This window comes from Lemur catta, chromosome 8 (genome assembly GCF_020740605.2).
Source record: "Lemur catta isolate mLemCat1 chromosome 8, mLemCat1.pri, whole genome shotgun sequence".
Classification (NCBI taxonomy): domain Eukaryota; kingdom Metazoa; phylum Chordata; class Mammalia; order Primates; family Lemuridae; genus Lemur; species Lemur catta.
In genome coordinates this window covers 54,271,609-54,297,706 of record NC_059135.1, presented here as the reverse complement: position 1 = coordinate 54,297,706, position 26,098 = coordinate 54,271,609, and the positions used below count along the sequence as shown (strand labels likewise).

General features: G+C 35.3%; 1 protein-coding gene across 2 annotated transcripts in view; it reads right to left on the bottom strand.

The window, feature by feature from the left end:
- The window catches only part of SLC25A12 (solute carrier family 25 member 12), a 106,201-nt gene that overhangs the window by 25,659 nt on the left and 54,444 nt on the right, over positions 1-26,098 (bottom strand). For both annotated transcript variants that reach the window (XM_045559544.1, XM_045559543.1), the window contains exons 5-9: positions 18,918-19,057; positions 13,168-13,314; positions 10,812-10,950; positions 10,029-10,122; positions 8,313-8,397 (exon numbers count right to left, since the gene is read on the bottom strand). In XM_045559544.1, the coding sequence (XP_045415500.1) occupies positions 8,313-8,397; positions 10,029-10,122; positions 10,812-10,950; positions 13,168-13,314; positions 18,918-19,057 (605 nt within the window). The remainder of the gene's footprint in view (positions 1-8,312; positions 8,398-10,028; positions 10,123-10,811; positions 10,951-13,167; positions 13,315-18,917; positions 19,058-26,098) is intronic.

The window sequence follows — 26,098 nt, the reverse complement described above, 5'->3', positions numbered from 1 at the left end:
AGCTGTTATGGTCCTATTAAACACATAGCATATATTTTTAACTTTTTAAAAAATGCATATAAAACTTTTCCAAAATTGGAGGTTCTTTTTTTTTTAATTTTTTTTTTTTTTTTTTTTTTTAGAGATGGGGTCTTGCTTTGTCACCTAGGCTGGAATGCAGTGGCATGACCACAGCTCACTGTAGCCTCAAACTCCTTGGGCTCAAGCAATCCTCCTGCCTCAGTCTCCTGAGTAGCTGGGATTACAGGCATGTGCCACCAGGTCCGGCTAATTTTTTTATTTTTTGTAGAGACTGGGTCTTGCTATGTTACCCAGGCTGGTCTCAAAGACCTGGGCTCAAGTGATCCTCTTGCCTTGGCCTCCCAAAGTGCTAGGATTACTGGCATGAGACACCATGCCTGGCCCCAAATTGGAGTTTCTCAATCACAAGAATAAATAAAAATAAATCTCATTCTCATAGATCATGAATTATTTTCAATCATGCAAATAAATGAAAAAGAATATGTTTCAAAAGAATATGTTGAGCACTATGGGAGACCAAGGCGGGAGGATTGCTCAACGTCAGGAGTTCAAGACCAGCCTGAGCCAGAATGAGACCCCATCTCTGCAAAAAACAGAAAAATTAGCTGAGCGTGGATGGTACATGCTTGTAGTCCCAGCTATTCAGCAGACAGGAGGCAGGAGGATTGCTTGAGTCTAGGAGATGGGGGTTGCAGTGAGCTATATGATGACACCACTGCACTCCAGCCTGGGCAAGAGAGCAAGCCCCTGAAGAAAGAAGGGAAGGGAAGGGAAAGGAAAAGGGAAAGGGAAAGGGAAAGGGAAGGAAAGGAAGGGAAGAAAGAAAGGGAAAAAGAAAGAGTTGAATTAAGACTCAGAATAAAAAGGCTATGATCCCAAATAAGCATCAAGTAACCACTAATTCCCTTAGTCATGTAAAGGTTTCTCCTGTGTTCAACCACATATATTTTTCTTTATACTCTCTTTCTTTAAAAAATGTTTATAAGCTCCACAAATCCTATGAAAACTGAAGGATTATACAGTGCTTTAATTTTTAGCTAAAAACATCTCTAGCTATAAATACTTAAATGCCTTTCCACAGAAATGTCACCTCCACCCTTATTAAATAGCATTTAAAAGAAAACGTACAATATATGGTTATCAAGACTGAGTTATCACTATAACTTATGGTTTACTTGTATTCAAGTATGTAAATTAATGTAATTAATGCTCTGGATTTCATTTCATGAATATTCATAAATGGAATGTTACCATAGCTCTCATCCCTATTAATGACTGTGTACTGAATTTTTAGTATTTAGGCTGAAGGAAAATACTCAGCACTAAGAAGGTCGCCTACCGTGAGCAAATGGGCCAAAGGAAAAGGCGTTCTTTCCCTTACAGTTATGATTATGATTATAAAGTTTGATATTTAACAAGGTTAATTAAGTGGTTTTCAAAACAAGAGTTGAGAAATTTTAAATGATTTTTATTTAACCTGCTCTCTAAGCATATGTGTATGATAGGAAATAAGTTGAGACCTCATTGAAAGAATAAAAGTTCTTTTCCTTTTGTTGTTAAATGTACCTCATCCTATAAATTTTAATTTTTTTCAGTCGAACTTTGGGCAGTACCTCATTCTATAAATGAGAAATAAATAGGGCAAGATCAGGTTGGTAAGTCAAGGAAACCACCCAAACCAAGCCGCTTCATGTAGCATGCCAGCCCAATAGAGAGAACTGCCTCTTCCGAATGACACCCTATTAACAGGTAGAAAAAAAGGATACAATAGCTGAAATCTTTTATATTGAGCATCAGAGGGGAGAAGAAAGGCTAGATTCTACGTCAACTATAATGTGTGATTGGAACGGCAAACTAAATCTAGGGAAAACAAAACAAAATTCTTCTGTCTGCAAATCCCCTCGATGACTTTAATAGTCCTGGATTTGAATTCAATATTTTTGGCCTTACAAAGTAAGATTAAATCCAAAGCAATGACAGCATAGGAGAAGGGGGTAAAGAAAAAAAAATTAATATATGTATATATTTCTCCCCTAAATGCTAAACAATACATACTTTTCTCTCAGTAAGAAGGGAGTTAAATTGTGTTAAAGACTAATAAGTCTTTAAATCTAATAATTTAAATCAGGTCAATGACTAATAAATAGCGTATAAACCTCATTTCCTTCTTTCTGAGAAGAGACTTCCATTTATGGTAAAACTATCACAGGTGACAGAGGTAAAAAGTTCCAAAAAAGGAATTCATAACTGGGCTGCAATGCTTTACTCTGTGTACTCAGGAATCCAAAGTGCAAAGAAGGTCCATAGAATGCAAAGTACACAGAAGAGATAAACTCCCATATCTAATGGGCTATACATGAAATAGAGAGAAAAATCATTCTAATGTTCTGACAGAAAACAAGCCAGCTTACATTCCTAAACTTCATGGAGTGGCCTGTAGCTTTAATACAATTTCCTATAGAAACAAAACTCTTTTTAAAAAAGTACATAAAAGCCCAAGCAGGTCCATCATAGATCATTTATCCCATACAGTTGGAAAACTATAATAATTATGTAACATAGAGTAAAGAAAACTAGAAAGTTTGTTCACCCATTTTCACATAGGGCCAAAATTAGTATTAACCTGGTTTTAACCTCCAAACCGTTACCCGCTCCCAAAACATATACATCCTCTTCTCTCTACAACCCATGCCCCTTTATTTATCTCACTTTCCTCAAACCAAAATTTCTGTTTTTCTTACTGCAGGTCACCTCTATACCAGAACATATTTATCCATTCTACTGTTGAGTATTTAAATTGTTTAAAAGATTTTGCTATTTGCAAATAATCCTGCCATCAACATTTTTATACATACATATGTATTATAACACACATATGTACTCATTCTTGGTGGGGATTACACACAGGAGAGGAATTGACAAGTCATGGGTATATGTCTCTTCAACTGTGGTTGGTACTGACAATCGTTTCCAAAGTTGTGATGCCAGCAGTTTTTGACGGTTTCCATTCCTCTACCTCCTAAACAATACTTGCCATTGTCAGTGTACAATTTTGACCAATCTGGATTGTATAAAAAAGCACCTCATTGTAGTTTTAACATGTGTTTTCTCTGCATATTAATGATATTAGACTTTTCTTTCTCTCTCTTTTCTTTCTTTTTTTTTTTCATTCCCTTACCATTTGGATATCCTCTTTTGTGAGGTTTCTGTTCTGATCTTTTGCCAATTTTTCAATTGCATCATCTGTCTTTTGCTTACAAATCTGTAGAAGTTCATTATATACTCTGTATACAAATCTTCTGTTACTTAACTTTATTGCAAATATCTTTCCCTACTATATAGCTTGTTCTTTCATCCTCTTGTTGGGTATTATTTTAATGAACAAAAGTCTTTCAATTTAATGAAGTTCAACTTACTAATATTTTTCTTTATGATGGATGTTTTGTATTCTGTTTACAATTTTTTTTTTTTTTTTGAGACAGGGTTTCATTCTGGTTCCCTGGCTAGAGTTCAGTGGCATCATGATAGCTCACTGCAACCTCAAACTCCTAGGCTCAGTGATCCTCCTGCCTCAGCCTCCTGAGTAGCTGGGACTACAGGCACATGCCACCATGCCTAGCTAATTTTTAAATTTCTTTTGTAGAGACAGAGTCTTGCTATTGCCCAGGCTGGTCTTGAACTTCTGCCTCAAGTGATCTTCCTGCCTCAGCCTCCCAAAGTGCTAGGATTACAGGCGTGAGCACCTGGCCTGTTTACACAATCTTTGCTTATCTCTAGATCATGAATAGAATCTCTTAGCTATCTTCTGTATTCTTTCACATTTAGAAAATTCCAACTGGAATAGATTTTTGTGTATGGTAGGGAATATTCTCTAGTTGAATATTCATCATTAATTAAAATTTTTTTAATTTATTTTTTAATTTCAGAATATTAAAGGGGTACAAACACTTTGGTTACATAAATTGCCTTTGCACTGCCCAAGTCAGAGCTGCAAGTGTGCCCATCTGCCAAACAGTGTGCACTGCACCCATTAGGTGTAATTTACCCATCCCCTGCCCCCAACTTGCCCAACTTTCAATGGATGTTACTTCCATGTGTGCACATAAGTGTTGATTAATTAGCACCACTTTAGTGGTGGGCACATGTGGTACTTGTTTTTCTATTCTTGTGATACTTCACTTAGAAGAATGGGCTCCAGCTCCATACAGGATAATACAATAGGTAGTTCATCATTGTTTTTATGGCTGAGTAGTACTCCATGGTATACACATACCACATTTTATTAATCCACTCATGTATTGATGGGCACTTGGGTTGTTTTCCACATCTTTGCAATTGTGAATTGTGCTGCTATAAACATTTGAGTGCAGAAGTCTTTACTATAAAATGTCTTTTTTTTCCTTTAGGTAAATATCCAGTAGTGGGATTCCTGGATCAAATGGTAGTTCTACTTTTAGTTCTTTGAGGTATCTCCATATTACTTTCCATAGAAGTTGTACTAATTTGCAGTTCCATCAACAGTGTGTAGTATTCCTATCTCTCTGCATCTGCACCAACATGTAGAAGACTGAAACAGGATCCGCACCTCTCACAAAAATCAGTTCACGATGGTAACAGATTTAAACCTAAGACATGAAATCATAAGAATTCTAGAAGAAAATGTTGGAAAAACTATTTATAGACATTGGCCTAGGCAAAGAATTTATGAAGTAGACCCCAAAAGCAATCACAGCAACGACAAAAATAAATAAATGGGACCTGATCAAATTAAAAAGCTTCTGCACAGCCAAGGAAACTATCATTAGAGCAAACAGACAACCTACAGAATGGGAGAAAATATTTGCATGCTACACAACCAATAAAGGGCTGATAACTGGAATCTATAATCTAGAAAAATCTATAAGAAAAAATCAAACAACCCATTAAAAGTGGGCAAAGGATATGAACAGAAACTTTTCAAAAGAAGACAGACTGAGGGCGAACAAACGTGAAAAGTTGTTCAACATCTGTAATCATCAGGGAAATGCAAATCAAACCACAATGAGATATCACTTAACTCCAGTGAGACTGGCTTTTATCAAAAAGTCCCATCATTAATTAAATTTTTTAAAAAATATAACTGGTAGAATTTCAGCCAGCATAAAAAATTTAAAAAAGAAAACATTTTAGGTAATAAAGAAGAAAATACAAAACCATAATTCCTCCTCACTTTCCATCCTCTTCTACCTAATGGAAATAGACGAGGGTAGATAAGGAATTGTATTACACATATATTTGAGCTCATCTTATAGTTTGCTCATATAGGTTTCTCATAGTCAATAATAGTCACAACTACAACAATAATAGCAGTTAACATTTATTGCATGCTTTGTAGGTACCAGGCCTAATGTAAGTGCATTATCTCATATAATTCTCATAATAATCCAATCAGATAGATATTACTATCCTTATTTAATAGATGGGGAAACAGAATGGAAGGTTATTACAGAATCAGTGCCCAAGCTCTTAACCACTGCCTCCCTCATAACTTCTTTCTATTTCTGAACTCACAGATTCTTTACCATGAACAAGTGTTTTCATAACAACTTTTATAGGTTGAAATGACAACAAAACATATGTCCTTCTTCCTAAGTATCAAGTAGATTCCTATAAGGGAACATTCTATATTCTAAATGTAAATAATTATGTATTCTTAGTTTAGCAACAGAGGAAAAATTACAACAGAATCAAATCTTCTGGAAGTAACATGAGAATAGCTATGGTTAGCATTACTGTAATTCTGTGAGTTAAAGAATTTTAAAACCTCAGTCACTAGAATTGTAGTCTAGATGGCTGCCTTAGAATGCCTCATGAATCTGAAATATGTTAACTGAAGAATGGTTTTTCAAGACTGAAAATTGAAGAAAGTTTATTCTATTATTTTGGTTGCTGTAAGAACTTAAGCATATTTTCATATTATCCTACTTGAGTTCTAGCCTGTCTTCCTTACAAAATTTTAAATGCCACAAAGGAAGATGAGTTTAGAATTTTAAAAATAAGATTCATTGATTCACACCATTTTACAGAATGCAGAAGCTTGAAGTATTCTCAGAAATACTTGAGGGTACTCACTTTACTAAAGGGAAAACTGAGACCCAGAGAAACTTGTATCAGATCCCAATGATAGTAAAGGTCAGACTTTGTTTTCTGTAAAGGTCAAATTTCACGATGGATATTAATGGACATTAATTTGACTACATCTGAAATAATCTTCATAAATATGTTCCTGTAAAAATCTAAAAATTATTTGTGACTTCTGTTGAGTTTTATTTTCTCAGGTTTTGTTCTTATAATAATTTATAGGAAAAAATACATTTAAAATCTTAATATTTATTTCTCTATATCTAACCTTCAGTAGTAATACTACCTAATCTATCTGTATGTGAGCGGAAAAATTTTAAAGACAGGCTCTGAGGTTGTTCCTCTGGGGAATACCCAAGACCTCTACCCATGCTCTAGAGATTCCAGATCCTTGTGCCATCCCACCAGTTGGGGAAAAGGCAGAGAAAGCGCCCCTCCACCACTCTGGATATGAATCAGAGACCTGGGAGAAGAAAGTGGTGGTTTGTACACTGCCCATTTCCTAAGTATGTGACAAGACCCTCCAGGTCATCTATGCCAGCGTAAAAGCATCAGAGCTGCCAATGAAGACAGGCAAATCATCTCAAATCCATCTTTAAAAGAATTCACACTGGTAGGAGAATTACATAACCTTCCTAAGGATGAAGAAATATGAGAGATGTAGACTTAGGGTGCCAACGATTGCAAAACAAGTTTCAGATATAGCCTCTAGGAAAATTGCTAGGGGCAAGAGAGGTGGGTGAATAGAATAGTAAGCAGCAGAAAAGCAGAGAAAGTAGGAAATGAGTTGACTTTTAAATTCAATTTACATTGTTTTTAATAAGCTAAATGAAATATTTCCCAATTATAAATATTCAGGACACCTTCAGGGAGAGCTATATCAATAGATATATACAACACTGCAAAATATCTCCTTTTGAAATGAAATTTTTCAAAGTTCAAGAGCAAATTTTCACAAATGTATACTACAAAATATAAAATTAAATTCAGTAAGAGCTCTTTAAATATTTCAATGTATCAAGTTTTTTAATAATTTTATAAAATTTTTAAAAAATCACTTAATTTGAATAAATCCATCCATTTTTAAAGGACCTGAGAGCTAATAATGGAAATAAACTTTGATGGCAGCAAATAAGGGGGTTTTTTTTGGTACAGAAGAATTTGCATTGCAATGAATTATAGATACATTTTAACATGTAGGAAGCTTTCTTGTACACAGAGCAAATAAAGTATTAACATAAAATGTATTTATAGATACAAAAGCTCTCCTTTTCATTTTCAATTTACTTCAACTTGACTACAAAAAGTTCTTGTTCATTATATAAAATAGAACTGGAAATTCTAGTTAGTTTCAGAGGCAGAATCATCCTTCCATGGAGCTCAAGTGTAAGAAAGATTTCCCACCAAATCTTCTCAAAGGGAACGGCACCTACATGGCTTGACTTTTCGCTACCACATGTGGTGAAGGTGAACAGTAGCAGCAAGCCCACCCCGGCTACCCACCAGTGTGGCAGCAATGAAGAAAAGTAGGTGTGGGCTCTTTCTGTCGCAGGCCCATTTAACTTTCTCCATCTCTCTGTATCCTGTCTTCTTTCCTCTCTCCCCACACACCTTCCCCATGTCTCCTAGATGTTTTAATTTTACTTAACATTTAAAGAAACCAAAACTAATATTTTATCAAAAACATGTTAATAGTCAAGGTTTTCTTTCTGGTTCACTAATTACATACCTTTCCTTTTTCTTGTTATAATCTATAAAGCACAATCCCAGTGAATGATTTATTATATTTGAGGAATGTTTTGTATTTTAAAAACCCTATAAATATCAGTTTAATGATACAAAGTGAACTTAACACTAATTTTTAAATGTGACTAGGCCAACGAAAAGAATGCTAATTCTAACAGAAAGTCAAGTTCATGTATGTTTGAACTTTTATTTTCCTTATCTTAATAAGTTAAAAGAACAAAACACAAACATAAATCTAGTTATCCCATAAATATTCTGTAAGAGTGGGGATAACAGTAGTCCTATAAAGGTAATCTTTGAACTAAGGAAAGTCTTTCTTTGGAAAGTAATTTTTCATTTTCATAGCATTCAGAAGTTTTAGGCTTCTATTTAGGCTACTATTTTAGCATTTTTGAAGGTGATTATATTTATGAAACTACTCCTACCTGTCTCTGAAGTTCTGCCAGGTTGTAAGGTAAGGCCCCCTCAGCCAATGGGGCTATTCTCTCAATATCTGCCAAAGTCAAACGCCTTCAGGAAATACACAGGAAAGAAAGAATTGTTAGACACCAACAAACTCCTCACATCAAGATCATCTTTTCTCAAAAAAAAACAACGACAAAAAACAAAACAAAAAAAACCCACTATGGTTTAAAATTATCATTTCCCTATTCACACAAACCATTTTAGTGAGAAAAAAACATCTTTAGAGCCTGTTGTGATCAACAAAAAGCAAAAGACTCTAGAAAAATAATGTGTTTATGCCTTAAAAGGGGCTTTAAGAAAACAGAGAAATAATGTACTAAGATTTATTAAGACTCCAGTAATAGATAATAAAAGTGAAGAAATAATTCTCTCCAGAAGCAATGATATACATTGACTGTTCATATAAGCTAATATGTACGAACCCTAATCATATCTATTTAGTGCATAGGTGCAGAGTATTCTGGGAAGGATAGAGACAAAACTGATAAATACTGGCTGCCTTCAAGGAAAGGCATGTGGGTAGGAGGGAGACTTTCTAACAGTATACTCTTTCAAACACCTTGAGTTTTGAACCACGTTAATGCACTACTGTTTCCAAAAATTTTCTTTAAATTCCATGAACCAGCTAGAAGGTCATTTTAGATCCAGTTGTGAGAAGTACTTTTTGAAAGTATTTATTATCATGAAGCAAGCTCAAAACTTTCGTCTAAGAATGTGAATTACAGATGAATGAGACATGGACTGGTATTTCATGTCAGTCACCAAAGTCTGGCTGATATATTTAGTATCACCTCCAGTCTAACAATTCATCATGTAGCGTGAAGACGATAAACCACCTAATTCTTGGTTCTAGGGCTAAGGCCCATTTTTCAGATATTGCCATACTTAAAGAACTACTAGAGGTAACTAAAAAAAAAATCTGATCTCTTAATAGGCCATAAGTTCCCTTTCTCACAGGTCCTGCTGTGTGCCCACAGATAAGGGTTTTTCTTTCGCATTTGCATAAGACCAAAAATTACTTTCCATGTGCTTCTGTCTTTCAAATTTATAAAACAGAGGCATAAAACACCTGAGCTTGTCTACAATGGTAACTATGATGATAATATCACATGCATATCTGAAGAAAATGATACTCTCCAACATGCAATGGTATACACTCTTTAGTGAAATGAAAATTTACAACAAATCAAAAAGATTATGCTATTACCCCATGTACTTTAGTCTATTTTATAAAGTTATAAATTTAGGCAAATTTCTATAAATCTCTTGAAACTTATAATACCTCCAGAAAGCCCAGATTAAATCTCCTCTCTTTCTCACTTCCCTCCCCTACGCTCTCTTTTCTTCCTTCACCCATTTCCCTCTCTCATGCCCCTCAACTGCTTACTCCCTTCTCTTACCTCCCCTCCCCTCCTCCCCATCTTCCCCTCTTTCCTTACCCTCCTCTCTTTTCTTCCCCACCCTTGTTCTCTCTCCCTTTCCCTCCCTTCATACCGCCCTCCACCGTCGGTCTGTCTTCCTCTTTCTCCTCCTCTGTTTCTCCTATCTGTTGCTCTTTCTTGGAATTTATATATTGAATAAACTATTGTTAAAATGAACTAAAAGCACACCACTGTTTCACATTTTAAAAGAACTACCCTATAACAAATATCATGAAGAAGTATTGGAATACTTACCCTGACGCATTATATAAGTCTGAAAGCTGGTACAGGATATCAATTTCTAGTGGAGTGACTTGTCCATAGCGTATGGCACTCTGGGCAAATTCCTCTGGAAGGGAAAGATAAAATGTTAAAATCTTGAAAGATTTTTAATACACAACAAACTTCTACCTTAACCAACTATAGCATAATCTGAAAGCTACGGGCGTTTTAGTATTATTTTAAAAATCTAAAACAAAATTTAAGTCAACTATATAAGAATATACATTTCTGAAAAGCTAGTAAAAGACAGAATGTTACGATAGAGAAACAGCAACAACAGATAAATTACTTCAAAGACAAAATAATCTCTTCAGAATCTTCTCTCTCTCTCTCTCTCTCTCTCTCTCTCTCTCATCTTGTTTATTCACTTTGGTCTCCAGAGTTACAATACAAAAGAACTGGCTATTCTCCAGTCACTCAAAAATCCCACTACCATTTACCAAAAGGAGTAGGCTTGCCCACCTTTCTGTGGCAACTCCTTCCTAGTACAAACAAGCTGCTGCCACAGTGCCACTGACCTGTTTGACAGATTGGGCCAAGGCTCTTTTCAAAACTGTCAAAGCCACTTTTCCATTCCTGACCTCAGCATCCCATTAAATCCACCTGGATTTTTGGAGCCCAAATGAAACAAATATACACTTGGTAATATACTTTCTAGATCTGGCTTTAGAGTGGTAAACTTAGATTAACCTCATGCCTAGATAAAGAAAGTGAAAATGCTGAGATTCTAATCAATATGTATTTTTTAAATCTTACCCTTTGTGACTTCAACATCTTTCCTTGTGCCAGCTAGAGTGCTATATATCTTACGAACAAGCTCCATGTTATTCAGTAAGGAGTTAAATGCATTGAAGTAGGAGAAGCTAACCTGGTGTGAGATACTTCCTCCAGCTGCCTAGGAAATGACAACACAAAAAGTTTAAAAAAACAAACAAAACCAAAAAACACATTTACGGACACCGTACTTTTCTCAAAGAGGATCCAAGGGAGTCTTCATTATTAAAATGATTAACAACCAGTCCATAAATACAAGGGAAGTATCATACTGAAACACTCAGTGCATTTCATGCCCTCAGGGAAGTCTATGCAATTTAGGTTTTAAGGAAGAAAGCAACATCTGGAAGTTGGACTTCATGGTTCATCTACCTATAGGGTCAGAAACAACAAATACAATTATCACAGATCAAAAACAATAGCTATTTAAACAGGATCTTCAAGACCCTCAACTATGGAACTCCTGCTAGTCCTGGATAAACAAAACATCAACGTACAATATATGGAGCATTTTTTTAAACTTGGTTTTCTTTTTTCTCCGTACACACATTCACAAAAACCAAGTGGTAAGTTTTAATTTTAAGACTACTTCATTATATCAATTTTTCCTAACCGTTTTTTTTTAAAGGCCACTGTTATAATTAAGACACTTAACAGTCTATGCTGCACTCTGAATTTGTATCATGAAAGATACAACTACCAAAAACTCCAAAAAAATGCACAGAAAATCTGGAGAGGATCTATTCACTACAAAGTTAAGTCTTCAGTGGAATAGTGCCAAAGAGGCTCTCGTGCCCAAGATAGGAGGCAACGTGGCCTTCACTCCCTCTGCAGGGTGAGGAGATAATCTCTCCCTCTGCCCACCACTTGGACATAAACTCAAAAAAGAATATTTTTTCGTAGCTTGCAAATTCTAATTTTCAAGCCAGAAGTCAGAGGAACATAGTTGATTGAATGCATTCTCTGTTAAAAACTCAAAGAAATACTTATGGAAACACTAATGCGACCACCTTAATCATAAAGGTCTTTTACAAACAGTATAGGTAATGCTGGGCAAATGTATTCATCCTTACCACCCCTCACACACATGCCTTAACCCAAATATAGATTATATTTATATTAGCCTGAATTTGGATACCAGTGACCCAAAAGCTAGACTCAAATTATTCAATATATTCCTCTGAGGATTGGAACTGGCCTTTGGTAAATTGAGGCTACAATAGCTCTATCTAACCCAATTGGAAAAGATTAAATGGGTACGAAGTAAGCCCATCCCTCTAGGATTTTCTTTCCTTCTTCCCTCCCTCTCTCCCTTTCTTTCTTTCCTTCCTTCTTTCATTTTTTGGTTGGGATGTGAGGTGAGGGTAGGGGCGTGCGGGGTGGTGTCAGGAAGGTGAAATGTGTAGGAGAAAGTGACATGCTCCATGTTCAAATTCACTGAAGAAAAAGAACAGAAGTTGATCTTTCTACCCCAGTCCAAATCAGGGATAATGATCCTCAGCTGAAACAACAAAAGTACTCACTGGCTTCCCTCCATTCAAAACAAGCAGTAATCAAAAACTTATACATAAGTACAAAGCATGAACAAGAAAACGGGTAAGTGAGGAAAGTTTCACCACTCTATGTGAGGAAGTGGATGACATGAGTTTGCTATTGGTCCAGATGATTACTTTATAGAGATTAGCAATCTGACAGAACAAAAAACTGTGTCTGGTGCATACAGACTGAATGCACAGGTGAAGGGGCAGAGAGAGGAGTGAGCCACAGAGGCTGATGGCCACATATTTCCTCCGTACCTTCTGCCATGGGCATGGTTATTAAAACAGTGCAGAAGCCAGTGACGATCCCTCCAGCAGACAGCACCCTGAAGGCAACAAAGGAAGGAGCCATCCTTATAGCAAGACCTTGGGAGCCTGGTGGGGTGGAAGGAGGCCAAGATGAAGGCAGTAGTGTCTGGGAGAGGTACTGCCCACTGGAAAAAGTAACTGCTCACCCTTGTCTACAAACTCTCTGGTTTCCCTTGAACTGGACTCTGTAAATGGAAATAAACAGTTTGGAAATACATGAGAGCAAGATGATGGCTCTGAGTAAAGCTATGATCTGGGGAAAGACCACTCACCCTCACTTCTACCTCCCTTACATACACACACACACACACACACACACACACACACACACACACACAAACACACACACATACACACACACATTTACCTTCTATCAACCAAGTGTGAAGTTTGAATAGCAGAGTCATATGAGTCCCTGCAGGTAATACAGGACCCAATGGTTCAAAATGTTTGAGGAAACAGGAGATTAAAAGTACTTGCTTTTTACTTACTGAAACTAAGTTCTCCTCCACAAAAGGAGTCAGCATGTGAGACCGAATGGTGACCATGATGTCACTGAAATCCAGACCAGAAATCATACCACTTTTGCTTTTGTCTTTCAGTGCAAAGGCTTGTCTTGCATGTTCCAGTTGCAGCTCCTGGAGGGAAAAATTAGAATTAGGCCACTACATTGGTTAAACACATCCAAGTATATGTTTTGGAAAGGAAGGAAGGACAGACATCCTTCCCCCACATGTACTTCTTGCAGAAATGAACAATGTACAACTCTGAATTTACAACAAAGCTTTAATTTCTTTTAAGCAGCACATGTTTTCTTGAAAATGTACTACATGTTACTTCTCTGGAAAAAATACAATGAATCGGAGCATAGCAACAAAGAGAAGAAAAAAGAATCTTCAGATTTTACTCAAAAGTTTTCATCACTGTAATCAAATAGAATATGATGTTTTAGGTATTTTATTTCAGCCTTAAAATATACAGTAATTTATTCTCTCCTGCTTAAGGCTTTCTTGTCATCACAGAGTACTTCTTGCATTAAGAGTTTAGATTCATATTCAGTTTTTCAATTTTAAATGTTACAAAGTCAGTCTTTCTCTGTCTCTGTCTCTCTCTATATATATATATGTAAATGAATTATAAATCATTTTTCCAAACAGTTTTTAAAAAAACTCAGTGAGAAACTCTCCCAACTGGTAAATGCAATACTTAGTAATTCTAAAATGAAAGTTATAGATAACAAACTGTGTAAGCAGTCTTCAGCTATCAATTCTTTCTGGCTCTGGGCACAGTTACTCATAAATTGTAAAACTGTCCAGAATATCACTGAACTTTTGAACTATTAGGCAGCCAAACTTCATAATAAGTGATATCAATAAAAATAACAAAATGTGCCAGTAATCCCCTGGGTACTATACAAAAGTCAAAACCTGAGCATTTCTGCCTCGGGAACTCATGACACAATCCCAAATAAGTCTGTTTGTACAACATAATAATGGGATTACTGGATGCCTCTTTCACACTCTCATTTCTGAAACCAAGAGTCTTATCCAAGTATATACATATTATTCAAAGATAAAATTAAATATTATAATTTTCATTGTCATTTATTTATAAAAGCTTACAAATCAATGTTGCTTTACCTTTTTCTAACATTTAAAATAGTTTTTGGTAGAAGTCTCATGATCTTTATATAATGATATTAGCCTATGGGCTTGTGATAGCTCAATGGTAATTCAAAAACATTAAAATTACCCTAGTAGGTATTCATTTTATAATAATCAATTGAGCTATACATTTGTTTTATGTGGTTTCTGTATTTGTATGATATTTAACAGTAAAACTAATGTTAACAATTTCTTAGGACGTTGATGGACTAGAGGCCAGTATATGAAACTTCCTAAACTTTTCAACAGTGAGCAAATATCCATACAAAACAGTATATTTAGATTTGGTTTAAAAAAACAATATAGAGAAATAAACTCAACTGGTAAATACGTAAGACAGAAAAAGAGTACAAAATAAACAACCAACATGATTTGACAAAGTTTTCTCTTCCATTCCTCCTCATCTACTTTAGTCATTCCCCCTAACTCACTCCATCTTCCCAGCATCTCAACTCCAACCACTTTACCCTTCAAATGAAGCAGGAAGTTTTGTTTCATCAGATTGATTGAAAGTGGTCCCCACTGCAAGGATTTTCCCAAGCAGCATCAGAAGCAGACACAGATCCACTTCTTGATTTGTATACTTTTTTCCTTCCTCACTCCTCCTTTGTTTCTCCTCCTTTATGTCTTTGCTATGCCTTTGTCTTCCCTATGAATATGTCTTAATCTCCCAGAAATAACTGTACCATGGGTACAATTTAGCCTTATTAATGACACTCAGTACTAAAGAAAATGTGGACCTTTACCTTAAAGATGAAGCAGAATGCTCATTGAAAGAGCAATGTTAGAAGAATAGATTTTCTGTTTTCTATAAGGTCAACAGTTAAAGAACTTTCATTTATCTTTTAAAGATACATATTTGAAGTATCACAGATGAAATTATAGAGTGTGTGGGATTGGCTTCCAAATGATCCTGTAGGAGGCAGAGTAGGATAAAACAAGATTGGCCAACAGTTGATCATTGCTGAAGATGGTTGATGGGTATACAGGGTTCATTACACTATTCTCTCTACTTTTAAATATATTTGAAGTCTTCTAAAATAAAAAGTTTTAAAAAATTAAAATTAAAGACTTCAAAATGAGAAGTTAAACAAAGAAAAAAGAAGTTCCATATATACAGCTCTCAGTTACATAGTATAACTAAAATACCAGGGTACAATAGATACTATAAAATATCTTCAGTAAATGCAAGGGAAACAATGAAACAAAATCATCTTTGGAAGAATCTTAAAAAAACAGTAGTTGGGAGGACATTTCCTTTTTAAAAAAATCAGCTCTCAAATGTACAATATTTTTAACTTTTCAAGTCTGAGTATTTTACAAGATGAGTTAGACTGGCACTAACAATGAAAGTGTTAGAACATGGACTGAGTTCTAAAAATACCCACACTTAAAGGGCATAGTTTTCAAATCTGTGATTACCCTAATAAAGAGAAACAATAGTGTGGGGCTTATAAAAGGTAAAATAAGTTTTGCTTCTGAGTGGGTGGGTAGATAGGGGAATTAAAGAAAAAATAAAGAAGAGAAGTTATGCTAAAAGTGAAGATCTTCTGCACTTGAAAATGCATTTCATCTAAGAGGTAAAAATAGCAGAGCTTCAGAAACAGTGTCTTTGGATAAGCCTGAACTTGTACATTTAAGTGCACTGTCTTCCAAAACACTATTCTCCACTAAAAGCACAATAAAGGAAAAAAAAAACATAACAAAACAGAAACCCAAGGACAAAGAAAACAAAAAGAGAAGATAGCAACTACATTTTTAAGACCAGAAAGCAGAAGAGCAATTGACAACTGACTTTAATGGACTTAAGAAAACTAGAAGTGGGAAAAGCCAAAAAGCAATCTGACATATATAACAGAACCCCCAAAAGACTCAGGAATTGGCTGCACTGGTACCTCTGGAAGTGACAGTGTAGGTGGGGCTAAAAATAGGGGGCTTAGATGGAAGTCTGTTTAAGAAGCAGTTAATTACCTGCCTTACTCCAAATAGCCAGGCCTCTGCCCTTTCCCAACCTTGGCAGAAGACCAGAAGTTTACTGTCTGGAGAGTTTAGCCGAGGATCTCTGGACTCGCGGAGACCATGCCCAGTTGAGGGGGAGAATACTACATTGAAAAAAGGTAACAAACTACATCATCATACTGAATGTTGAGACCTCCAACCCTCTTCTTTTACAGCAACTAGAATGTCAAAAGCCAGATCTAATATTCCAGATGGGAGACCAGATGATTCTTCTTTGATCCCTCCAAACTGAAAGAAAAGACTGGAAGGTCCTAAATCAGTCCAGCCAGAAAACTTTACAGTAAGGTCCAGAGTTAATAAGTCCTACCATGAACCCAAAGCTCCCAATAAGCTCTAATCTTATAGATGAACAGAGGACTATCAGACATATGAGAGAAGCTACTAATATGAAAAAGTGAGACCCAAACAAAGAGGAAAAAAGAAAGGAAACGAAACTTGGAAGAAACACTTTGCAGGCACAAGGAAACTAAAAAAAAAACAAAAAACAAAAAAAACTGTCTTTACTATCTTTGGAGAAGTGAAAGAAAATAGTACATCCATGAAACAAAAACAACATGCTATTTTTTAAAAAAGGAACATTCAGAGAACCAAAAAAAGCTCCTGAAAATTAGAAATCCAACAGAAATAAAAATTGTAACAGAAGGTTCAGAAGGAAAATAGGAAAGAAAACTAAAAGATCATAAATTTAATAGTTGTAGGAAGGAATAAAATAAAATAAGAAAACTATTAAGAAAATTTTCAAGAACTGAAGGACATAGGTTTTCAGATTAGAAAAGCCCACTGAATGAAAAGCCCAGCACAATCAATAAAAATAAACTCACACCAAGGAATATTGTGAAATTTCATAAGCACCTAACAAAAAAATATTAAAACCTTTGCGGGGGAGTAAGTTTCAAAACCAAATCAAGAATTAAAATAGCACTGGAATTCACAGTGGCAACACTGGAAACTAGAAAACAAAAGAGAAATACTGTGAAAATTATGAGAATAAATTCCTACTAGAATGAATACTGAGCCACCAGTTATGGAGCAAGAGGTTTTCAGATATGAGAAGTCTGAAAAAAAAAATTGTTTTACTTCCCTCAGGAAGTCCCTGCAGGACGTATTCTACCAAAAAGAAGAAGTAAACCACGCTAAAAGGAAGAGGTAAAACCCAGCAAACGGGAAATTTAACACAACAGAAAGGCAAATGGATTCTCTGGGATAAAGGTGAAGGAAGATCACAGAATGATGGCTCTGCAGCAAGTTTACAAAGTCCACCTTCTAAGACAGCAGAGTGGTGCAGCAGAACCATGCTGGGCCCACAAAGTCCACCTTCTGACCCTGAAGCAGGTCAGAAAGCACCAAGAAAATGGTACAGCTGGTGTGGAAAACAGTCTGCTTGTTCCTCAAAATGTTAAACAGACTTACCTACCATATGACCCAGCAATTCCACTCCTAGCTATACCCGAAAAGAACAGAAAACAGGTATTCAAACAAATATTTGTATACAAATGTTTACAGCAACACCATTCACAATAGTCATAAGGTGGGTACAAACCAAATGTCCATCAACTGATGAACGGATAGACAAAATATGGTTTATTCACACAATGGAGTATTATTCAACCATAGAAAGGAATGAAGCACTGACACACGCTACAATATGGATAATCCTTGAAAACATTATGTGAAAAAGCCAGACACAAAAGTTCGTATTGTATGATTCCATTTGTATGAAATTCCAGAACAGGTAAATCCATAGAAATATTATAGGAAGCAGATTGGTAGTTGCTAGAAGCTTGGGGGCAGGGAGCAGAAATGGGGAGTAACTGCTCAATGGGTTTTCTTTTGGGATGATAAAAATGTCTGGGAACTAGATAGAGGTGGTGGTCACAACACACTGTGAATGTACTCAAAGCCACTAAATTGTACATTACTAAATATCTAATTTTATGTCATGTAAATTTTACCTCAATTTTTTTTAAAAAAAGCAAGCTCCTGCAGAGCTCCAAGAAGATGAAATTCATATAATATCTAATGTGTTTTGAACATATTAAAAAGATATTTAATAACTGGGCCAAAGTTTGAGGATGAATTAGCATTAACACAAAGAAAACTAAATTCCTGAAAACTAGAAACTCTAAGAAAAAGCAATATCATTTTAGCCATGAAGAGTATTTACAAAATTACAGTAATTCATAGGATTATTGATCTAAGCAGAATCATGACATAATAATACAGGGGGTAGAGGGGACAGAAAATGTCCAAGTGTGTGGCAGGGAAGGAGAGGTGAAAGAGCTAGCTCCTAGTCTTAGAGTTCAATCAAAACTACCTAAAAGTGAACAATTAAAATGTAGAAGTGCCAAGAAGGTTACTATTTAAATAAATGGAATGAAACATTGGAAGAAACAGCTATAAGAGTTTTTAAAAGTTGCTTCTGGTGAGTGGGAAATGGAAATTTGGGGTGAAATGCCATAGGGGACTACTATTTTTGCAATAAACTTAATAAAAACAAAAGGGAAGGAGGCAGAGGAAGAATAATGTATATTTATACCAGTTATGAAAACTGAGCTCACCTGGAGAAACTGCGTGAATTCTGTGTAGTTAAGATGCTTCTTCCGGTTATGCCCAAAATGCAGTCGGATAAATTCACAGTCCCAGTTAAAAGGGATATGATGATGAATGATAGTCTGTCCAAAAATTTCTTTGACATTTTCTTAAAAGGGAAAACAAAAATAAATCAATTATATCTGGAATAAGTAGTTTATTCCACTGCAATGTTCCTACAGAAAAAAAATTAAGAGAAATTTAAAAAGTCAACATCATCTGCTTCTATTAAGATTAACTGCAAATTTTTTTGTGCCCAGAAACCCATGCACAGGAACACAATTGATACAAAATATAATTTTACACTTAAGATTGTGTACCATTACATATAAGGCCATGAGATTCTTAATTTCTCTTGATTTAATTTTAATTATAAAGTGATTTATATCTTGCACTATAAATGGCTGCTACTTTACATTCCAGTATAAAATCAATAGTGTTTTCCCAGTTCCTCAAGGAGTCGAATTAAGCCCTTTATCAGAAGCATGAATACCTAAATTACAGTATAATGCAATATTTGTCATACTAAGTATGGTTTGATTGAGGCTTGATTATTACATTCACACTAGCCTGAATATGTCTATTGAAGATAGATATAAGAAATACTACCAAAAGCATATCATTAGCTCAGCAGCAAGCACCTTATTAAAAGCTTCTGATATTGTCAAAAATATGGTCTTGACACAAAGCTTCAAAATCCCCATAAAATCCATGACTATTAGTCTGAAGTATTAAGATGTTTTAAGATAAGTGAAATCAGTGATTCACTTTAAAATAAAGAACTAAACACGGTACACTAATTTTTAGATAGAAACCAGTCACACTGTGTAATATACAACCAAAACCCTCTGGCAGCTTGTCTTCATGCACTAACAATGTCATTCACTTTCTTACACAGTTCTAAACTTAACTATAAAAGTCAATTCACAAATGACTGGTACTTTAACAAGCATAGACTGGATAGACTAATTTAGAAGCTCATGCCAAGAAAAAAAAAAATGAACAAAGTTAAGAAAGCAGGAAGCCTATTTTATTGATGTCTTGAGAACAAAATTATTTTCAGATTTAAGCCAATTTTATTAGTGAAAGGTTTTACCATCAATAGCTATCAATTATACTAGAGAATTAGTAAATACAAGTTTAATGTTTTATATTCTTCGCCAACTATGCTATTTTCTCTAATTTTTGCAAATTCTTTGAATAAGATACGATCTCATATTTTACATGGTTTAATGGATTCCCTTTAGTTTTATATACGTAACCTTTTTCTTACTGAAAGCAATACTACTGGGGTGGGAAATGTAAGTCCTTAACTGGAAATCCTACTAGTCTAGACTCCATGTAACAGCTCTGAATAGATTACAGCAATCAGCAAAGTTCGAAGAAGGCATTGGATGTCACTGGGGAGATGGGATTCTCATTCTTTATTTCAAATGGAATGCAGGATTCATTTCTTAAGTAGTGACAGTATTTCAGAGTTTTCAAATCATGTCAAGTATTTTCACCTTACATAAATACAAATTAAATATATGGGTTTTTGTTTCTAAAAGCAAAGAATTAACTCAATAGTAATTCATGGAATCCGGGTTTCTAACCAACACAAAAGATTATCCTTAAATCTAAATGAAACTTCAAGGTGTAAAATATTGTAAGATAATTGAAATAATAAAGGTTGCAGAAAATATTTAGGGCTAAAAATATTATAGCCAATCAGCAAAGATGTTTTAGGATCCTTCTAATTTAATTAATTAGCTGCTTCTATTCCCAAATTAAAAAATTAAATTTTTTTAAGGTCTAACAAAAAAAAGTATTCAGATAAAAAATTTAAAAATTAATGGAAAACAGAATAGGATAACTTAGATTACTATTAATATATTAAGTAATATTAATTATTAAAAGGAGTAAGTTATTTCATAGTAACTTTTATTTTATTTACTATTTTTTTTTTTTTTTTTTTGAGACAGAGTCTCGCTCTGTCACCCCAGGTAGAGTGCAGAGGCATCATCATGGCTCACTGTAACCTCAAACTCTTGGGCTCAAGCAATCCTCCTTCCTCAGCCTCCCAAATAGCTGGGACTACAGGTGCGGTGTGTTCCACGACACCTGGCTAATTTTTCTATTAAATATTTTTGGTAGAGACAGGGTCTTGCTGTTGCTCAGGCTGTTCTTGAACTCCAGAGCTCAAGCAATCCTCCTGTTTCGGTCTCTCAGAGTGCTAGGATTACAGGCATGAGCCACTGCGCACAGCCGGTGATCTTTATTTTAACGGTCACAACTCCCAAAACTCAATTATTTGATAAGAAATATATATTGCTAATTTTTATATAATGGAATAAAATTGAATCCCTTTCATATGATCAGAAAATATTACAATCTCAAGTGTGAAACTATTTCAAATAAAGTCAAAGGTTCAAAGGCTTTCAAACTAAAGAAAAATTAATCTGTAAAAAACTTTTCCTACTATGACAAAAAGGACACTTGTAAACTAAATTTACAATGTATAATTTACATTTGGAAAGATATATCTATAATAAAAACTTTACCTAGAAATTCTATTTTATAAACTTCTAAGCAATCTCTAAATAAGATCTTAGAATGTCTTTGAAACAAAATGATATCTTAAATTACTCATAGTAATCTTCCCAAATATGGAAATACTATTTTCTATGAGTATTTGTTTGTTTGGACATTTCCCACTTTCCTAAAGTGGTCACGTGACAACTTTGCATATGGTTTTATGATGATCATTATATGCTGTGGATAATTAAGTATCCCCCTGAAACTTTTAATTATTTTGGCCACGTCACAGGCTATTATAATTATTATACTAGGACTAATAAAATTTCAAACCTACTTTGGCACCTCTTGAGATGCATTCTACTCCTCTTTTATCATTTCCACTACCGATCTCCTGAGGCTTATTCAGGAATGTTACGGAAATAATTAGCAGAACTATTGAAATCCAATTCATAATCACCACTTTACTTTTACCAGGATGTGCTTACAAAAAAATATTTTAAAAGTCCAGAACTAGAGAGTTTATCCTTGTATGAGGCACAAACAGCTGATGTTCTTATCTCACTCAGTTTTATCAGGTCCTACATGATATGCAAAAGAACAGCAATAGTCTCAGATATACCCAATATATCTAAATGAAACTGCATAGCATGTGCTCCCACCCCCAGAGAGAATCCCATCTTTCCAGTGGCAAACAAGGATCTCTAGCTCTAAATAGCACTCCTTAAGAGTGTTATTTAAGTGGCCACGGTTTGGCCTGGAAGAAAGGGATATGACAGTCACATCTTATTGGCAGCAAGATCATGATCTAGTGTTTTGTACTAGGTTGGTATTGCTAAGAGAAACAGGAATCCATTTGTTTTCTGGCATATAGAAAACAACAGACCACTTTTTCACTTCCTGCAGAGCATGGGCTTATGAAAGGGATGGTGTATAATTCCACTGAAAAGGGAATTGGGGCCAGATACAAAAGTAGCCTGTCATTATATTCTCTTTGCTCAAAGGAGAGGAGCACAATGATTTGTCAGGAGGCCAGGTAATGGTGACAACTTTGATTAAGTAAAAATGTGCACAGACATATAACATTAGTCAGTTAAGCTGTATCAGTCACTTATGATGACTGGACTAGATGAAATACACATTGAAGCATATATATTATGTAAATATGTCGTAACAGAGGTTTTAATTTCCCCAGCAGCCCACACTGTGTCTCCCCATCTCATCCACCCTCTTCCCTCCCCTGGTTCTTATGGGAGCTTCCTACTGATCTTGTTCACCTTTCTGCAGTACAAAATTACCTCTGACCGGGGCTGGCACTCTTCTCCAAGACTGCCACCATGCCTGTTCCATGAATGAGCCTGGAAGGAGCTGCTGTACCAACGGTGTGGCCAGAGAACTCCTCCTGTAGGTATACAAGCCATCAGCCCTGTGACACAGCCCACCTACCATCAGCCCAACGACATCCTTGTTCCAAGGATTCCAGCCCAGCAGGAGCCACTACTTCCAACTTACAGGCTTGAGACCACACATTCTTATTGTCAGGAGGAAAAAATTCCTCAATAGCTGAGTTTCACCTGCACAGTTCTTAAAGTAAAGTCAGAAAGGCTTTTAGGGCTCCCACCATGAACAGTGAGTATCCTTGTATATAACTGAACAAAAACAATGGTGAGACTTATAGAAGAGAAAAGTTTTTCAGTGAAGGAAAAATTGGGGGAAAGAGAAGGAACAACTAGGAAGCCAAAAAAGAAAACAAAGGAAAACAAACAACAACAACAACAAAAAGACCAACAACAGGAACTTGTAGAGGAAGTCCCAACCAACATCGCATGTAGACTCAGTCTTGCTTCTACTCCCAGGTGGGTCATTAGTTTCCTGGGTGACCTCCTCTTGTTTCTCTGGGGAAATTATTTCTGTTAGCCCTTTACCTACCTCCAGAAGGGACTACCATACAATCAGTCAACAGAGTAGTCCTGCTGCCAAATACATGTAAAGGGTCCATTTCTCAGGAAAGATGAGTTCACATTTAGAGAGCACCTGCATTAATCGAAGCTAGATGCTTCCACAGTCTGTCATCAAATGGCATAAAAACGAATAACACCATGTCCTTTTTTTTTAACCTCAAACTCTTCAGCTACTCTAATAGCCCTGAGTATTAAAACACAAAACAAAACAAAAAATCTTCTCTGCTATGTCTAAAAGCTATACAAAGAAAAATATCTCAAAAATTCTTCCTGATTTAATTTGGACTCTTGGGTGAAGCGCTACTTCTTACCAAATTAAACTTAGTATTTATTACTGCTAGAATTTCATATTATTCCATGTCTATGGCTTTGTTTCCAAAGAGAAAAGGTACAACATTTTTCATATCTACACTTCCATCTCCTGACCATTTAAATAACAGCAGTGGTTATGCTTAAATCATCCCAATCATTCTTCTCTTTGGGGAAAAAGAGTCTATTTCCGAGGCACAAATGGAACGTATTTTTTTTTGCTGCACATATTGATGGTCAAACATAGTACAAAATCAAAAGGAATCCCTGCTTTTTGAGGGTTCCACAGTCAAGGGGTGGGGATGTGCCCTTGGAAAAGTTCACTTTGAAGAGAACCCATTGCTAGGAAAACACTTGGGCACACAATGTTGATGAGTTTTTAATAGAGAACTCAGAACATGTAACATGTTTCATACTTATTTATTAGTTAATAGATAAAAATTTATTGTTTTGTTGGTTTTTTAAAGAATGCTTACATCTTGGGACAAATGCATGGCAGCCACTGACAACACAATGTAGTATAACTGCTTATCTAGGCTACCTCAACCTAATTCTATCAAGCAGGATGTACAGTACACTAGTGGGTAACAGCGAGACCAAGGCAAATTTACACTGTATCTAGCACACACCAGTCATGCAATGACCTCTACCAAGGCTCATGCTACCTGGCAGTAACAGATATACAAGCCATTAAGTAATTATCCACAGCATGCGTTAGAAGTTTTATTAAAGAAACAAAAAGGAAACAATTAACTAATGGTTTTATTCACTCTTTTAAAAACTCCAGAACTCTTTCTTGAGCTTTCACATTCTGAAATGGATTACCAAGGCCTTAATCCAAGTCCTTTCTCCCAGTGGAGGCATCTCTAACAACAAAAAAAACCTTGTCCAGCACTCAAGTAAATGTTGTTCACTATTGCTATTTATATAAATACGTGCAAAGATGTACATATTTTAAGTATATAATTTGTATAAAAATTATACAAAATGTGTGTATAAAAAGCATATCTATAAAAACAAAAGCATAGATGAGAACAATATATACAAGTACACAGATAACATTATCATCATAGTCCACGAGAGATACTGATGGCATGATAGTATTTCACCATTCCATTGCACCTTGCATCCAATATTGTCTACCAACTTTCTCTCCTCATGTGCACAAGAGAAAATTATAATTTAAATAGCTCCAACTAGAAAACAGAAGGCCATTTGGTGAAAAGGATTTAACTCTAGTTAGAACAGATCTAAAATTTCCTTTTACCTAACCATGTGTTTATAAATATATAAGCACAATTCATTTTATTGAGTACAAACATAAAAAACTGACCTTCATCACAGATCCAAAATCCTATAAAAATAAACTCCAAGTTAATTATTTCCTTATGCAGAACTTCTGTAGTCTTAAATACAGCCTGAAATAAGTAGGCCTTAGAAATTTTGTTAAATGGCATTTGCTATAAGTAATAGTTTTAAATACTTTTCCTCTTTTCTGAAAAATATAAAATTAAACTTTCCTTTATTATGTTCCTTTCAGTCTAGTTACAAAAAGTTGTCTAAAATAGTATCCTCAAAGCTAGGGAAACAAGGCAGGAAGGGGAAATGGTCAAGGTCCTTGGGAAGCAGGTGAACACCATCAAGAGGAAAATCAGAATTAGTTTACTAAACATAAACTAATTTCTACAAATAAGCATCTTTAAAGACTAATACATGGTTATAAATAAAAATCCTAGTTTATACACTTGTGAGACATCAATAATGTGTTAGATTATGTGTCTACCATAAATCAAGAGAGCCATCCAGCTGGCCAGGAACCCCAGGAACAGAGTGCCGAAAGGGGTACAGCTGCTTCTTATTCCATAAGAATCTTCCTGTCTCTAGATTACGGAGCAGAAGAATGAAAGCAATATTCTGGAGGGTTCATATGTTCTTCAGTTTATACCAAATGCTATGAAAACTAAAATGATTTGTTTTGTTTTTAATCCTAATTATATTTCTTAACATCCTAACCCATAAATCATAGTCTGAAAGAAAACCAAAAGATCTATGAAATGCTAACGTTGAGATCTAATAACTATAAGCTTTCATTTACAGGAAATAAGGTATATATAACCCACTAAGCTACTTCCTACACTCATTTTAATCTACTAATCAACAATGGCATGCATCTTTAGTCTGCTGGATGAAGTGACTTGAGTGACATTTTTAAAAATAGAAGTTGGGAAAGCCAATTAAATGGAGGAGATACAAAGAATCATCATAGAAGGACAAAATACCAGAATTTGGCTTTGAGGTCTAAATCTCAATGCACACATAATATAAGCACAGGTCACTATCACTAACTCAGACATTTGTATCAA